General features: G+C 30.7%; 1 protein-coding gene across 5 annotated transcripts; it reads right to left on the bottom strand.

Annotated features, from left to right (window-relative positions):
- Nucleotides 1-507: 507 nt before the first annotated feature.
- On the bottom strand, nt 508-5318 carry LOC149518382 (BEL1-like homeodomain protein 1). 5 transcript variants are annotated; one of them, XM_089761970.1, is made up of 5 exons: nt 4945-5318; nt 3191-4293; nt 2014-2387; nt 1853-1913; nt 508-1725 (listed from the first exon to the last, which is right to left on the bottom strand). In XM_089761970.1, the coding sequence occupies exons 2-5, from the start codon at nt 4100-4102 to the stop codon at nt 919-921; spliced, it is 2154 nt and encodes a 717-aa protein (XP_089618096.1). In that variant the 5' UTR covers nt 4103-4293; nt 4945-5318; the 3' UTR covers nt 508-918. The 5 variants fall into 5 exon arrangements, with proteins under 5 accessions (XP_089618096.1, XP_089618094.1, XP_089618092.1 ...); XM_089761968.1 differs by having other exon boundaries at nt 3191-4336; nt 4945-5063; XM_089761966.1 differs by having other exon boundaries at nt 3191-4336; nt 4671-5013.
- Between the last annotated feature and the right edge of the window lie 9062 nt (nt 5319-14380).

Below are 14380 nucleotides of genomic sequence, written 5' to 3'. Positions count from 1 at the left end.
AAGTTCAAATTTTCAGCTTAAACCGTCAAGAATAATAAAAAAAATGGAAAATATCTTAGGTATTATTAAAGTGTTTGCCCTAAAACGTGGTCTAAGATGACATCAATCCGTGGAATGACCATATTAATCGCACTTCCTAGCTATTAACCTAATGTAATAAATTGTGGAGACCAAATATTTGTCATTCCTTTAAGTTGCTCTCGCTGCTTAAATTGTATTTGACAAGAAAAAGGTTTCCTTCAAGGTTTTCTGTTTCAGTTCATGGAATTTCAAAACTTTTTTCATATAAAAAAAAGTCCTACCAAAAATTTCGCAAGTGCAAACTCACAACCACACATAAAACTATATATATAATTTATAAATTTAATTTTGATCCAAAAAATTAAAAAAGGTGTAATTCGTACATTAGTGTAAGTAGATAATACTTTCTATATATATATATATATGTATAACTACTAGAATTAATATGTATTCATACAAATGGAATATTGATAGTGTGCACCCCAATAACCAATTTGCATACCCATAATATTAAAATCTTTCAAATATCAATATCCAAATGTATCAATATGATATACAAAGCTCAAGCTTACTAATTCAAGTCTAAACTATGTAAAAATATATATTACCTATATATATATATACTACTACTGCATTGCAAGTATATTACCTATATATATACTAGCTATCCTTCTTTATCTTTACAGTAGGCATGCTTCTCTTTGTATAAGAGCAAGCATGATATAAATAGGAACTGAACTTGGAAAGATTATCTTACTGTTCTTTGTGCACGCTCAGAGTCGTGATTTAACTTACCTGAAGTTTTTCAAGAAGGGAAAGAAGTAATACACACACATATATATATAGCCCATCAGCGGATAGAATTGAAAGCGAATTCATTGTGAATTTGGATTCTGTTCAGGCCACAAAATCTGGCAACAATTGCGCAGCAAACCTTTTCCTGTTTTGCATCTCAATGTTGTCATAGCCGGTGCTAGAATGAGAAACTTGCTGGGTGTTGATCCCACTGAAATCAGATTCGCTTGGTCCTAATTCTAACCTTCTTCCTAGCTGAATGCTCTGGTTTGATAGGAAGTTTTGTTGGTTCCCCGAGAGAGAGAGATTCTCACAATGGGGCAGGCCAAGGGTGAGGGAAACACTGTTCCCATGAAACCCTGGTGGCAGCTGCTCATGATCAAACCTCCCAATCTCTCGCATAGTACTGTAAGCTGTTCCAGTTAGATATGAGTAACTTAGCCTTTCATCGCCTAACTTCATGTTGATTTCCCTTATTTCACCTTGCTTCATGTCCATGTCCATTGCAAGGATGCTACTAGGAGAATTCTGCAAGTCATTAATATTCCTTGGCTTTTTTGGACTTCTTTGAGCAGCACCATCAAGGTCAGAAGATCCAATGAGATTGAAGGCTGTTTGTGGCAGAAGGGACCCTCCCATGGGAGATGTGGAGATTGTGGAGTTGGAAAATTCAGTAGGGGAAGTATTCTGGTTGATGGATTTGTCAGGCTTGGATTGAGTTTTAACTTGTATCTTTGTTGTCACATCCTCTTGCTGGGCACTGGAGCTAGACCCTGAATCCTTTTGTTCACTTTTGTTTTCATTCTCTTCACTGCCATTCCTTTCTTGTTCCTTGACTTCCTCCAAATACATTTCTTCAACCATTGGCTTCCAAAGCCGAACTCGAGCATTTATAAACCAGTTTGACACCTGCATGCATTTCAAGTTAAATTGTATACCAACTACTTCATTTCCTCTCTATGATGATAAAGAATCTATAATGATCAAAGAAATTAGAAACAGTAAATAGATATGGAAATGAAGTGAGAGAACATACCTGGCTTCTTGTAAGCCCTGTTTGTTTAGCAAGCATATGTTTGTCTGAATCTTTAGGATACCTGCCACCACAATTTCGAATGAGCTAAATGTAATCTATATATGATATCATCTAAAAGGATTTCTAGTTCAGATTTATTATTAGTCAAAGAAAGTACATACGGATGAAGGAAATGCTCGAAAAGCCAAGCACGAAGAACAGAAACAGCTCGTTCAGGTAATCCTCTCTGGGGTCTCCAAGCATTGTGTTGGATCATTCCCAACTGCTGCAGCGCCCGCTGTTGTCGAAGCTGATGATCAACATACCTTAGTCTTGAACCCTCAACTTTTGCACCTAAGCAATCGTCTTCTCCTAAACTCTTGCTTGTGGCTTTGATTTGTCCAGATATTGCATCTTTAAGACAGCGGAATTGCTTTGAAATTGTCTTCAAAGCAAGGGCTGTATACGATTTTGCTGCACCGAATCCTGCTACCTGTTCGAACGAAGAAACCACAATTTGCATTTGGTGATGGTACTGCCTGTATCTTTGCTCCACCTTCACATTCATAACCAAAGGAAAATTTTTAAAAAAATCAGTATAAATCTACATAAGAATTTACCTTGACAATTAAAATTAAAAATGAACAATGCAAAGTAAGTACAGATCTTTAATGTTACAAATATGTACTGGAATCGTTCAGCAAATTAAAATCACTTTCAACAGAGGTACCAAATTTTGTCTTAAGTGAAATAGATTTTGCAGCCAATAGACTCAGTCTACCTGCACCATACCTCTAGGCCAAGCATGCACGCCTAGTGAAGCAATAGAAACCATGGCATAAAAGAAAAGAAATACACTCTCCACAAGTTTTGGTGACAGCTCAACGTTTTCGAATGCTTGATCATGACTAAGAGGGTCCCAACCCAAACTAACCAAATTCTATATATATTTATCATATCAAACATTATCTTGTCTGTTGAAAATCAAGCACTGCAAGATTTTGAACTATTAAATGTGTATAATATATACTAATATATTTCCATTAGAGGCAGCTAAAACTGTTGCAGAATGAGAATTCTTTCCCTGCATGAAATTGTGAGATAATAGATCTCTACATGTTTACTCTATTCATGGTATTCCTCAATTAATAGCAGTAAATTTCCTTGTGCTAGTTTTAAAAATGCATCAATAATTGCTCTATTAATACTACATGATTGAGACATGGTAGCAGCAAAGAAATGAATGCATTTTTTTAAGTCCTCAAGAAATTGCATTTTGAGAGACGGGCATTGAAACCAATAATCAAATTTCAGAGAAGAGAATAAGAACTTAAGAAGGGTATAAATAGAGAAGCAAACCTCATCAAGCATGCTGACAAGTTTTGCCTTCTTCATCTGAAGCTCCTGTCTTTGTGCTGTGGTGAGCTCAGCTCCACGTTTAGCCCCATTTTCACAAGCACTTGAACCCTCTCCTGTCACAGCAGCCACCGATTCTTTGTTCACATTTATCTTCTCCTTGGTCCCCTCAGACACGTCAGTCTTTATCCCTTTCCCAACATTAACAACTTCATCAAGAAGCTCTTGTGCTGCTCTCAAGTACTTGGATCCCAAAACAACACTTTGAACCCCGGAAATCCCATTCGAAACAACGGAAACCGACGACGGTGAATTCCCAGATATTCTCATATCATCAGCCAGTGGCATAGTTGGAACTTGAGGTTGTCCTTGGATATCTGTTTCAACATTACTTGACCTATAAGGCACCTGTTGGGATGATAGACTCAAGGATAAACCTTGCCTTGGTGACACCACCGGCCGACGTAACCCCAGATGCGATGCAACATCGTGGGGCCCACCCGAGTTATCTGCTGTAACCGCTACCGACACAACTTGAGGATGGCTACTTCCTGGTGAATTCTGATGATCAATACTCGAGCCCCATAAGTTACAGTGAACCCCGGAGATTATGCCATGTAGGGGAGATGGACGGTGGGGATCATCCAAATTGGCCAGTCCTATGGAAGGAGTTGGTGATGGGAGAGGGAGACCGAGGAGGTGGTGATGGTTAGGTGGTGGCGCGTGGGGTAGGCTTGTGGGGTTTAGCGCGTTGCTGGCCGGGTTCAAGAAGAACATGTTTGTGGCAATAGCTGGTTGGTGTGTGTCAGAGTAGGGTACGTAGTTCGGGTTCATGAGATAGAGTGTTTGCATCCCATCAGGTGCAGCAGCAGAAGCAGCTTGGAATTCTGAGCTCCCATGAAAGTACGTCGCCATCTTGATATGAAAGCCAAAAAAAAAAACCACTTGTTGCAGTGTACGGTAACTGCAGAAGTTTTTTTCTTAAAAGAATGTCCAAGAACTTTGTAAAGGCTAGAGCTTGACTTGAAGCTAACACATCAACCCATTTTGATGTTCAATTCATTGCAATTTGATGAGGACATAGCCCTTGCTTTTCTGAACATGATCTGGGAAGGAAAGAAACTTAGCAATCCTGATCTGAAACTATAACTTGGAAATAAAGAAAACAAAAAAAGAAAACCGGGTTATCTTTACATGAAGTGAAGAAGAAAGATGAGAAGAGAAAAGAGAAAGATGTTAAATAACGGAGAAAGTTGTTTATATATAAACAGAAAAAGAGAAAGATGGAGAAAGAGAAACAAAAAATTTAAGGTATTGAGATGATAGATTTGCTCATCAAGAGCGACATACACACACAAAATAAAAATTTATATATATAAAAAAAAAAACTATCAAAGAAAAGATCAGTCCTGATAAGGAATAAAATAAAAAAATAGAAGAGAAAGGAACCCATCAAGGGATGTTGCAGAGACAGGCAAAGTACCATATTCCAATCCAATTATGGCTAAAAACACACGAGAGAGGAGGCATCTGAGAGCGCACACACACGTTTGTCTAAATGTCTATCATGGAAGAAAATCTTTTTAGGCTTTTGGGTGTATATAGTTCTGCTGATGATCTTGTCAGACTCATATTCTTTGCTATTTTTCTTCCTTTCAGTGTATAAATATATGATAACAAAGAAATAGAAAGAGAAAGGAGAGAGATGTGGTTTCAAGACCCTCAACTATAAAGCAAAAAAAAAAAATGATACCCACCTGTTTCTTTTTCTCTCTTTTGGTTTTTTCCTTCCAAAATACAGTATAGGCTTTTGCTGGTTTCTCATTGGGAGAGATCATTAAAAAAGAAAAGAAAATAAATATTTCACTGTTTGATAAATTGTTTTTGCTTTTTGTACTCTCCCATTTTTTATCTTATCTCTTCTAGTGTTAGGTGCCAGCAGTAGATTTTGGGAATGAACAAGAAAATTGCAGTGACTTGGAGTCACTTGATCCTACTTTTTGAAATCATATGATGCAGGCACCTTTGAGAAGGAAGCACATAAATTTAATGTGAGAGAAAGAAGAAAAGGATTAAAAAAAATGAAAAAAAAAAGGTGGGGCAGCTATCTACAGCACAAACAAGCTGCTGAAAAACGAGATGTCCATTTCTAGAGAAGGCTTAATAATAGTGAGCAACAAGTGGAGTAAGGGATTAGAGAAGTCACTCACCTTTGGGGCTTGTTTGGCTTTTTCAAAGCTCTATCCAAACATCTCTTTGTCTTGCATTTGCTTTTTCTTCTTTCCTTTATGATCGTTTTTTTCTTTAATTTTTTTTTTTGTCTTGTAATTTTTGTGGTAGCAATGGGATGCAAAGAGCTAGACGATAAAGCACTTGAAAAACACAATGACATCCACTCTCCAAAGCACCCACCAATAAGAAAATATTGAATGCTAATATTTTTCATCTAATTAATTAATTAATAATATCCAAAAATGAATTTTATGTTAGTATATATCCCATGATAGTTACTATGAGCAAAGATATCTTTGTTATTTTAAAAAATTAAAAATTTTGGCTTCAAATTAAAATGAGGCTAATAATAACACTGAAATAGAATTACAATTACTTTCAACCATTAAAACTTCATTTAAGAGTATGATTGGAGATCTAAATATATTTTACGACTGAGTGAGAATCTTCTAATCCAACTCCCTAATGCACTGTAATTTAATGATGAAATATTGCAGTGCTTTGTAAATTTATTTTTGTCGATGAAAAAATGTAGCAGAAAAGAATGTGATTTGTCTGATCAATGAGTGACCATTGAAGGGTCACCATTGGGCAATTGAATCAATCAATTACCCTAAGCTAGTAAAGAAAAGTACAGTCAAAGTTTTGACTCAGTTATCATTAGATTCAATCAATTGGTGACCAGCTAGCTCCCAACTTGCTGGTTTGAACTGCTCATTTTTCCAACCTTGCTCTTTAGTCTTTTGGTAATACAAGTAAATATGGTGGAATTTAGATAATATATCCCTCTTTTCTTTTCTTTTTTTTAATTAACATCTAGATGTTGATACATCTTTCCTTAAATATTTAAGTATTTTGATGAATTATCAATAAGATTTTATCACTCATAGTGTTGAGATGAAATGAAATATTCATTTATCGAGATGAATTATCCATAAGTACGAAGATTTTCAGTCAAAATTCATTTATCCCATTGTCAATGATGATTAAATATGATTGTTTACAAAAAAAAAAATTAGTCAAGATGATCATTGGGGGGAAGCAGTTTCTATCTTTTTCTTGAATCTGGCATGTGTGCTCTAGTTCTGACGCTTGATGGTATGGCCAAATTTGGGCTGGCCTTTCCTCAGCAGTCAGCAGTCAGCAGTCAGCAGTCAGCAAACTGCACTGCCTTTTCACTGAGAAAAGACTGCTACCAAAATCAGAAGGTAAAAAAAAAGAAAAAACGAGAAGAAAAGAACCTTGACAAAAAAAACTTTGTGCATCATACTTAGCTCAGCAGGCTGAGTTCACCGGTAAAAATTTACTGTTAATTAAATCCTCCAGACAGACAATTTAATTTACTCGGCATTGTCTCTGCCATGATTGTTTGGACAAGAGATGTAAATGTTTTATAATTTTAAAAAAGATACGGGTGAAAATAATATAAATAAAAAATATAAAATTAATATGATTTAAATTTTTAAATAAATTTAATAAAATTAAAAAATTATATTTTATATTTTGATGTTGATATAAATAATAATATATAATTTTTATATACTTTACACGATACAATAATATAAATTATCAACTCTAGTTTTTATTATAATAATTTATTTTTCTTTTTATTTTTCATATGCTTTGTCTATATTGCATGCAAATGCAATAAGAAAAGTTAAATAAAGTTGTCTTTGTTTACTTTAATATATAAGAGGCAAGCATTAGACATTTGATTTTAGGAATTCATTTGAGGTATTTTATTACATTTATTATTCTTTTATTTTTTGTTTTTTTATGTTCCAAAATAATGTATTTTTTAAAACATTTAAAACAATTATTTTTTATATTTTAAATTTTTTTATTTGTTGACATTAAAAATTATAAAAATTTAATATTAAATATATTAAAGTAAAAAATTTTCAAATAATTTGGGACAAAAAGAGTAATAATAAAAGATGTATACAAGTAATGAACTAATAAAAAATAACAAGCTCAAATAAATTTTATCAATTTATAAATAAAAGTATAAAAAACAAAATACATCAAATGAATAATTTAGAACTAAATATATATATATATATATATATCAATTGTTAAAGTTAATCAATATATCTTAAATGAAAATAAAATATATTTTAAAAGGAGATACTGTTTTCTTTTCAATTTGAATATTCACGCATTTGACTTTAAGGTTTTTATTAATTTTCAAAATTATTTATAATATTGATGTTAAATAATTTATAATTTAAAAAGTAAGTAATTATGAAAAATCAATATGAAACATAAGAAATTAATATGCCTTAGTTTGGTCCTCTCTTCCCCAAATAATTTTTTTTTTTTTTGTTTTAATTTAACTCCAGCTCTTGCCTCATGGTAAAGAATAATTTCCACACTAGCAAGCCCATGATTTTTCTTAAGAAAAGTTATCTATTTTATAAATTTTTTTAATTTTGTTTTAAGATAAACTTATTTCAAATACATTTCAATAATATTAAAATAATAATCCCTCATAAAATATCAAACAATATCACTATCAATGTACATATTATTACACACACATAAAATTTATGACAATTTTTTTTATTTTATCAATACATTTGTTTCAACGAATACATGAAGAGCAGTTTTTCTTCGAAATTTTATAATATTTTAGGTTTATTTCTTTCCCAAAAAAATGAGGTTCCCTTCGATTTTCATTTTTTAATTTTTAATTTATTTCTAAGCTTTCGACTTTTATATTTGCATATCTAGCAAGGACATTACTACTTATATATTTACATAACTAAAAAAAAACATTACGTACGTAATAATCTTCAAATATTAATTTATCTAAAAATCAGTAAAGAAAATATTAGTATTAATTTTTTTGAATTTATAATTTTCAAATAATAATTTATTTAAAAATTAATGGGCCAATTTCCTTTGAAATTTTATAACTAAGGGACCCACTCAAAGCTTTTTTTTTTTTTTTTCTGTTCATAAAAAAAGATGAGGAAGATAGGAGTTAGTGGGATGACGAGTGGGCATTCACTTTAAATAATCATCATTAATATCATCATTATTTAAGAAGCATATCTTATCAACAAACTAATGAAAGGAATTAAGTAAAATTGATTGAAGAGAGAGAGAGAGAGAGAGAGAGAGAGAGAGAGAGAGAGTAATTAAAGTAAAATCTATATATCTCGTGTGCCATTAAATTATGGAACTGCCGGTTTTAGATGGCCATGATGGGCACACAATTTCTTTCATCTAACCCTTGTCTTTTTAATCATTCAAATTAATTATAACCTACCATTCCTCCTCTCAACTAGGCCATCATTATCCTAACAAATCCACGATACATTCATGGAAGACAAACAATAATAAAAATTATCTTATAAAAATGTCCACACTGATATACTTTTTTTTTCTTGTTTAATTGACGTAGTTTTGAAGACATTTTCTTGGACGATACTATAATTAATAAAATAAACAACCACTTACGTACTTAAAACTTCGGAGAAATCAGTTAGGTACGCAGTTTGCAGACAATGAATGATTTTATTAGCTAGCTAGGATCAAATCTTTTATATTGTTACTTTTGGAATTGCAATTTATTTTGCCAGTTTTCACGAATAAGGAAACAATTTTGTGAAAGATAATTATGGGAATTGACAAATTTTTTTTTATTTAATGGCAAAAGGTTCTTACGTCTCATCTAGTATATTTTATTTTCCAATTTATTCAAATAAATTTATTTACGTCAGGTTTAATAAATTCATAAAAAATAAATTTTTTATAATATTTTAATAAATTCAAATTCAAATAACAAATAAAGGAATATACTTTTTTTTTTATCATTTTAATCAATATTCGTTAGGAATTAATAAAATTTCTAATACTCCAGAAGATGAAAAAAAAAATTGAAACGTACTTAATTCCCATTTACATTCTATGGAGCTGAAAATTAGTATTGTAATTTTCTTTCTAGAGCATGTATCCTCTTAAAGAAAGTGTCAACTGCTTAAATATGTTCATGAAACGGTTAAATTCAATTCACTTTTTAAAATCTTTGTCTAAAGTTTGGTTCAATCTATCTGGCATTTTTTTTTTTTTTTTGCCAGTAATCCTTCGGGCCTTAAGGCTTAAATTTTTTAAATAAAATATTTATAAAGTATTAAAATTTTAATAATTTTTTATATATTTTAGAATTAAATTAAATAAAAATAATTTTTATTAATATTTATTATCTTGAATCAAGTCAATCTAATTAATGAATTGTAGAATTTGACTTCTTGTTGTCAAAGTTATTATATTTCTAAATTCTTCATTTTTTTTTAAATATAATCAAAGATTTCATAAATTTTATCTGAATTAATTTTCTATTTAAACAATACTCTTCAAAATTATTTTATTTTCTGTATATAAAGAAAAGAACACTATTACTTACAAGCTCTTATGTTTGTTTTTACTAATATTTTTAATTGTGACTGATGTTAATGTTTCTGTAATTAGTAACGTATAGTGGATGTGACAGAAGCCTTATGTTAGGGAAGAGGGAAGACAGTTACCCATCCAATGCAGTGAGTTACTTTTGCATGGTGGCCAAAATAATCATAGTTAATTGGTCCACTTCATTAAAGTTCCTCTTTTGAAACAATCCATCGCTTAACAAACAACTGGTGGCTCGTCAAACTTAGCATTTTGCTTTATATAATCAAATCAAATACATTTATATCAATCCCATCACTTGCTTTTGCACTTCCCTTCGACCTGACCGTGACGCCTCATTTTTGGAATATCCCACCACTCCTAGCTGCTGCCCTCCCTTGCCTTTGCCCTTGCCCTTGCCCTTGACGTAAAATACTTAAATTTAAATAAAGATTTTAAATTCGATTAAAATTTTATATTATTTTTCACCATTTCAAGGATGATGATTCTTTAAAACTTAAAAAAAAAAATAAAACATCTTTCCTATATGCCGGTGGCAAATTCAACCCCAAATGCAATGAAAATGCTTAAATTTGACCCATTCGTCTTGGTGAAAGAGCGTAGAAAAAAACAACATAAAGGACAAAATTATATATTGCAGTGAAATTGGAGTTGAAGTTGGACCGGGGGGCCAGGGAGGTAGTTGATAATTGTTGCCCATTCAATTAGCCACGAAATGTGGGTCTCTTACACGTCATTTTCTCACCGAAAGCCCCGTTAGACACGCAAGGGTAAGCAGGGTTTGGTTTCTCTCCAATTCAATTGGCTCCCAAAGTGCCCTACTACTAGCCTTGACATTACCTTTAAATGCAATGTCCATCTATTTTTGGCCCTTTATTTGGCCATCGCTCTACCACCATCACCACTTCCACCGTCGCCACATTTGCCTTTCTATACATGATCATTTTGATTTTCCAGCTGTCACCATGATCATTAGCCTTTCGAATTTAATTGGATTGAAAAACTTGAAGCTCAAGCTTGATTCAATTTCAGTTTATTTTATTTTATTTATACTTAATTTTAACTTAAAAAAATAATCAAATTATTTAAACATAACTCGATTAATAACGAGCTTGAAACTTGACTAGGCTCAAACTAGAGTTAAACTTTCAAAGTTAATTAAAACTTAAAAATATGAAATAAATATTATATTAAAAGTAAAAATAAAAGTTCAACGGCTTGATTAGACTTACTAGTCTCTTGAATTAGTATTAAAAAGTTCAAATTTGGCTTAGAATGGCCGAAGGCTTAAAGCTTAGTTCGATAATGAAGGATTCAATTTTGAATACTCCTCAAGTCAAGCACAACTAAATCACAAAGTGTAGTATGTGATGTTTTAAGACTAGGGCTATTAAAGGAGAATAAAAAATGAAGTATGGAAATTTTTGTAAAGATAATAGTTGATTAATTATGATGTAAATGACTCTTACAAATATTATTCTCAAAATAAAATATCTAAATGAAAAAAAAAAGATTGTATTTATATTTTATATTTTAAAATACGATACGATAATGCAATACGAATATGATATAAAAATAAAATATCAATATAACATAGTTTAAAATTTTAGTAATAATTATTTATGGATTTAACAAAACAAAAAATAAATTTTATGTTTTCGTGTCAACATAAATTGTAACATATAATTTTTATGTAAAATCTTATACGAATATATGAATTTTAATATTTTATATAATACAAATAAATGAATCGTCAAATTTAATTGTATTTAAAGAAAATGAGTGAGAGAAGAATTTATTGGCTACTACCATTTTCAACATATTCAAGAAGAAGATTTTGTTTTCCAATTCAGGAGGGGGTAATACCACAATACTAAGGTTTTACTTTCAAGTGCTTTTACAATATGATAAATGTTCTAACAATAACATAAATACAATAGTTTTCAAAGTGTTGAATAAAAATGTTCCTTTAAGTAAGTAAGGACTTTATTAGGTGCATTATTATTCTCATTAAAACAACGTTTATTGGTTCTTATTTTTCCTATTACAAATTACTGCTTGAATTTCCTTTATCTTACAAATTAATAATCCCTTTTTCTAAATAGAAATTATCAATAATTTTGTACATGTAAGTATACACATTTATAGATTATATTAGATAATGTAGTAATTTTAATGTACCAAATTTTGTGTGCTTAATATTTTACTATTGCCTTATAAAGAAGTTAAATTGAATATATGTGATAAAACTTTTCTCAAAGTGGGAGCTAAGCATTGGAAATTATAACTTGAGATGAAATTGGATCGAATTTGAAAATAGAATATCAAATTAGAAGATTAGGATGATAAAACAACTCATATTTAATATGTTTCGATTTATCTTGATCCGATTAAAATAGAAAAATTTTTTTTTTTTTTAAATTTAAGATCAAATCAAATTGAGATAAGTTTTTTTTTTTACATTAGAATCAAATCAAAAGTATATTTAAAATATTCCATTTTTAGGTGTATATAAAATATAATTTATTATTTTATATTTATATATATATTATATTAATAAAATTATTATTTAATATTTTAATTTAAAATATTAATTAATAAAAATATTTATTTATATATAATTAAAACGTAATTTATATTAAAAATATTTTTATAAATATTATATTAAATTAAAATTAATGAATTAATTTGAATCAAATCATGTTAGATACAAACTGTAAATTTATGTATGGGTTAATGATGATATAAAAAATAATAATCTAATATCAAATAATAGTCAAATAAAGTGAAACTATTAAAAAAATAAAATCGAAATTGAAACAAACATAAATTCAGTCTCACCTAATCTATTGTCATTTTTGTAAGATCAAGTTGAATTTTAAAAAAATTAAAATTATCTCGTCTTGTTGTCATCCTAAATTATTCATATGATTATCATTAACCTAAACAAAAAAAATTTCATTTAAATGAGGGGATTTCAATAATAATAAGAGTTGTTAAGCCAATAATCCACTCCATACCCTCATGGTTAGAGATTTTTTTTGGCCAGTTCATGGTTAGGGATGACGGATTCATGAACACGGAAACAACGCGCCAATTATTTAAACCAATAAAAAAAAATCACGTGGGACCCACGTGCCAGTCCCCACACAATAGCTTCTGGTGAATATCATTTGGACTTTAATTAGTATTTTTATTATTAATTAATAAAGAAATAAGGCCAAAAAGCGGGTCCCATACCCGTACGATCATTTTACTGTACACGCGTCCGGTAGTGATCACATTTTCTCCACGGATGGTACCCACTAGCTTTTAAATGCTTAAAAATCGTCCTTTACACGCGTCTAATCGAGAGCACGCTCTCGTAAGTGCGGGCCCACGGTTAAGATTCTGGTCTCCTCGCAACGAAGGGGCCCCATGCACCAATCAATTCGGAGGGACCCCACGTGTCGAAAGGTCAATGGATTAGCCAATTGCGCACTTGTGGGGCTTCGGAGTACAATAATTTTCTGTTGTGGATATATTCTTGAGAGAGTCATTGTCGGCTGGGCATGCGGACACGTGTCGATCCGTAAGGTGTTCCTGATTGGGGAGGGGTAATTCTACCTCGTATTTTCATGTGGTAACACCTTGTAAAAGTCCATCATTTTCAGAAAATGATAGTTTAGCCCCATTGATTTAAGTTGTTTGGGAATTAAGTACCCTGTATTCACGAAATTGTGTTAAGGGTTGCTTACACAATTGCGTGTGCTCGATGGATTCGAATAATTTTTTATTTAAACTTTAACATTTTAGAGAGATATAAGAATGTGAAAGTGAAAGGATAGATTTTTTTTTTTTCAAATTTCTTACTGTTTGAGCTTATTGCTGACTACAATATTATAATCATTCTCATTTTATTCACACTAATTTTATTTTATATTTATATATTTAAGCTATGGTAATTACTTTATATTTAAATATATAAATATATTTATATATTTAAGCTATTTCACTTGTTGCAAAACTGGCAGCATTTTGACCGTGGATAGCATAAAATGCATATCACAAAATAACCCTTTTAAAATAATTACAAGATAATGAAGTAATAAAGTCTAGTATTATGGCATCAAAATATTATTAGTAGTAAAAAGTAGACAGTATAAATATTTTACTATATAACTTTCCAAGATATATATGGACTCAATATTATCCTTCAATGCCCAAATTAGCAATATCAAATCTACATAAGTCCTAAGCATAATTAAGCCTCCCAAATTGCTTCACCTACTTTACTTTTATTGATGATAATCTTGAATTTGATTTAGTTATATAAATAGGAAGAGCATAGAGATAAGAAACCTTCCATTTTCAAATGTCCCAATAATGTTAATTGAAATGTCCAAAGTATAAAACTTCACAAAGTCAATTGATCCAAACTGGGAATTTTTTCTTTTTTGAGTCCTAAAAAGCCATTAAATTGTCTTGGCGGCTTTTTAGCAAGTAAATCCACAAAAAATAATAATAATAGGTCCCACATTGCAAATATATGTCAATTACCTGCCCTAA

This window comes from Durio zibethinus, chromosome 6, assembly GCF_047325235.1.
Source record: "Durio zibethinus cultivar Kanyao isolate XHJ-2024 chromosome 6, ASM4732523v1, whole genome shotgun sequence".
Lineage (NCBI taxonomy): Eukaryota > Viridiplantae > Streptophyta > Magnoliopsida > Malvales > Malvaceae > Durio > Durio zibethinus.
This window is presented reverse-complemented; position numbering and strand designations above follow the sequence as displayed.

Bases quoted from the DNA above. Each gene is read 5' to 3' on its own strand.
- LOC149518382 (XM_089761970.1), bottom strand. From the start codon at position 4,102: ATGGCGACGTACTTTCATGGGAGCTCAGAATTCCAAGCTGCTTCTGCT. The intron at 2,388-3,190 runs GTTTGCTTCTCT...ATGAATGTGAAG, and splicing joins TTGTCAGCATGCTTGATGAG to GTGGAGCAAAGATACAGGCA. The intron at 1,914-2,013 runs GTATGTACTTTC...TTGTGGTGGCAG, and splicing joins TTCGAGCATTTCCTTCATCC to GTATCCTAAAGATTCAGACA.